This window comes from Apium graveolens, unplaced genomic scaffold, assembly GCF_009905375.1.
Source record: "Apium graveolens cultivar Ventura unplaced genomic scaffold, ASM990537v1 ctg5240, whole genome shotgun sequence".
Taxonomy (NCBI): domain Eukaryota; kingdom Viridiplantae; phylum Streptophyta; class Magnoliopsida; order Apiales; family Apiaceae; genus Apium; species Apium graveolens.
In genome coordinates, this window is record NW_027418877.1 from 49,316 (window position 1) to 52,228 (window position 2,913).

The window sequence follows — 2,913 nt, forward strand, 5'->3', positions numbered from 1 at the left end:
ATTTATCCAGGAAATTTAATTTATTCAAGGACCGTGTTTCCTGCCTTCTCTATATTTAGAGATCCTAGTTATATCATACAGGGCCAGTTATCAAGAAGCATAATTTTTTAAAATTATAAATACCTTGTGTGTATAGAAACGGTCAATTGCAAAAATTTAAATACCTCACCTGAGGCCGAAGCTTTGCATACCTTGGTTATAAGCCAAGAGGTAACCTAACTTTAATTTGAATTTATGTTTTTCTAAATCTAACAAATATGTAACATGACTGCAGATATATAACAACATTTATTTCGGATCTGGTGTTTCTCCGAGTAAATTTAAATCCTCATCGAACAAAGGGTTTGAAAACATCATCTGTTAGTTTGAATCACGTGTAAGTGCAGTAGTTCTTCAACAATATTATGAGTGACAAATCTTTGATCTCTTAGTTATGCACACTGTTGTTTCCACTCTGGAATATTTCTGACAAGTATAATACAGACTGAGGTTCAGTGACAACTTCAATTTAACTTTTCTATGTTTGGAGTTGAAGCTTAATCAACATATTTTTATGAAGAATGTGGTTTCACAGGCCTTTCAAAGCTGATAATTGGACACTCTTTGTGGTAAGGACTAGAGTTATTTAATATGATAATTCAAAAAAAAAATCTTTTGCACTCATACTCTTTGTGGTAAGTGTTAAATTAAACACTTACAATTCGATATAATTCTTGATTTGTTTGTGATCAATTACAGAGATTGTTCACTTATGATGAGAGGTAAATCCATTTTTTTTTATATATACATGTATTATTATCATAATTGAGCATTTTTGTTGTTTAATTAGAATTATTTTTTTGATTAGAGATGTTACTTTGTATGCTCTCGGTATTGGAGCTTGTGGTACTAATGCTTTAGATGACAAAGAGCTCAAATACGTTTACCACGAAAATGGCCAGAAATTCATTAAGGTACTATAAGTTTGTCGAGTAATTGGAATTATAAGCAGATTAAGTTGGAGCAATCTATGTATAGATATTATTAAAGTTTTCGAGTTTTATGTATTTTGTATCGACTTCGTGGTTGTAGGTCTTACTGACATTTGCTGCTATATACTCACTGGGATCGATAAATATTTCTGAAATACCTAGAATATTGTGAGTATACCTTTTTGTTTTTTTAATTCAATCTTATCTTTGCTGTAATTTTGCCTGACTGAGCAGGTCGGTACTTATTTTTGCTAGATTTGATCCGCGCCTGTTATTGCATGGACAACAGTTTATAGAAATTTACAGGCCGTTGCCTACTTGTGTAAGGTTCTTAACCTCAAGTTCTTTATAACTAACAATTTGTGAATTTCATTGATATGTACAATTTCTTTGTTAGATTAGAGTGCCAATTTGAAATCACAATTTCTTCTATACGGATATTAGTAACCTCTGCCGGAGAGATTTTAGTGTATAGTAGTGCGCGCATGTGCGTGTGCTCGCGCAAATATAAAATAATTAAATAAGAATCTGCTTAACTATCCTCAATTCAGACTTCTATTATTACAAGTTTTGAAATTTATTGTTGATGCAGATACGAAATAAAACAAGTATTGTGGGATTGCATGATAAAGGTTTGTGAATGATCTGATATATTATATATAGCATTGTAAATCTTAACTGAATGTGATTTTTTCAAAGTTTAGAATCTATGTATTTTGTAATTACTTTGTTGCTGTCATAGTGGTAGGGATATTATTATTACCTACATGCACAATCATTTTATCATGTTTTCATTCCCCTAAACATACATGTTACCTGATTGGTGTCACCATTAAATTAACTCGCTTTTGTTATTATGGCATGTCTTTTGATTGTATAGGTAAAGCTGTCATATTGGAACTTGAAGTTCTAAGTTATGGGGAGTCGTCTGATGAACCGGTCTGCATGAATCGGCAAGTTTCTAAGCAAATGACTAAATATATATGACTTAAATGCACTTAAATTACCAAATATCATTTTTATGCAGGTTGACTCTATATTTATGGGGTGCAGGTGGCTTCTCAAAATCACCTCACCCGTATTCTTACACTAACTATCAAGCAAATCGGAACGTAGCTTTTAAACATCCTAAACGTCAGCCATTTGCAGTTTATGAGGAATGTACGCAACCCTCCCAGGTATGTCACATATTTTTACATCCGTTGCCTCTTCGCTAATTCTGGAATATTTCATATCTCTGTATCTACGGGTTTATTCTGATTTTAAACCTACCATATTTAACACTAGTGAGATTGTTGACAATTAGTATATGAATTTGATAAGAAATGCTGACTTTTTTTTTGCCTAGCAGAAATGCTGACTGTTGTTTGACTTGCTTCATATTTCATGTTACAAATACTAGGATCACTGTACAGTTTTTGAGATAACCTATTAGTAAATTTGTCTTATGTAGCAACTCCCTGTATTTTAATTTTTAGGACACAGGTAATACACTTTAATTTGAGAAACATTATGAAAGAAGAAACAAAGCGAGAAAGAAAAGGGAAAAGAATTTCTTTCAGTGACTTTTACTGCGTGTCTATCATTAGATTAGAGTAAAACATGGACAATTCATAATTTTTGTTTTAAATCATCTCTTGTACTTTCTTCAATTTGCATCTTGTTTTTCCTGCCTGTGATGAGGCCATGCCCCTAGCGTGTGTAGCTTGGTGATATGGTGTGGCCAAATAAAGAAGGAAATAACATGAAATGAGGACATTCTTAGAGAAATGGAGGTAGCACTGAATACTGATTGGTGTGAATATCGAGCAGGGTGTGATGGTTTGGTTACATTGAGCTTAGGTATCTCAGTGATCAGTGAGGAAGAGTGATAGACTAGAATCAATCTCATAAAGATATTTTTGAAAATGAGTGGTATCACACTGCTTCACTTTTTCCTTTA

At 32.7% G+C, this 2,913-nt stretch overlaps 1 protein-coding gene across 1 annotated transcript; it reads left to right on the forward strand.

Moving 5' to 3' along the window:
• Positions 1-560: 560 nt before the first annotated feature.
• On the forward strand, positions 561-2,149 carry LOC141702496 (enoyl-CoA hydratase 2, peroxisomal-like; the record flags this gene model as incomplete). Its single annotated transcript, XM_074506155.1, has 9 exons — positions 561-608; positions 739-761; positions 848-953; positions 1,072-1,139; positions 1,227-1,293; positions 1,440-1,445; positions 1,564-1,603; positions 1,852-1,924; positions 1,999-2,149. Coding segments are annotated over exons 1-9 (582 nt in total), but the record flags the coding sequence as incomplete, so codon positions are not given.
• Between the last annotated feature and the right edge of the window lie 764 nt (positions 2,150-2,913).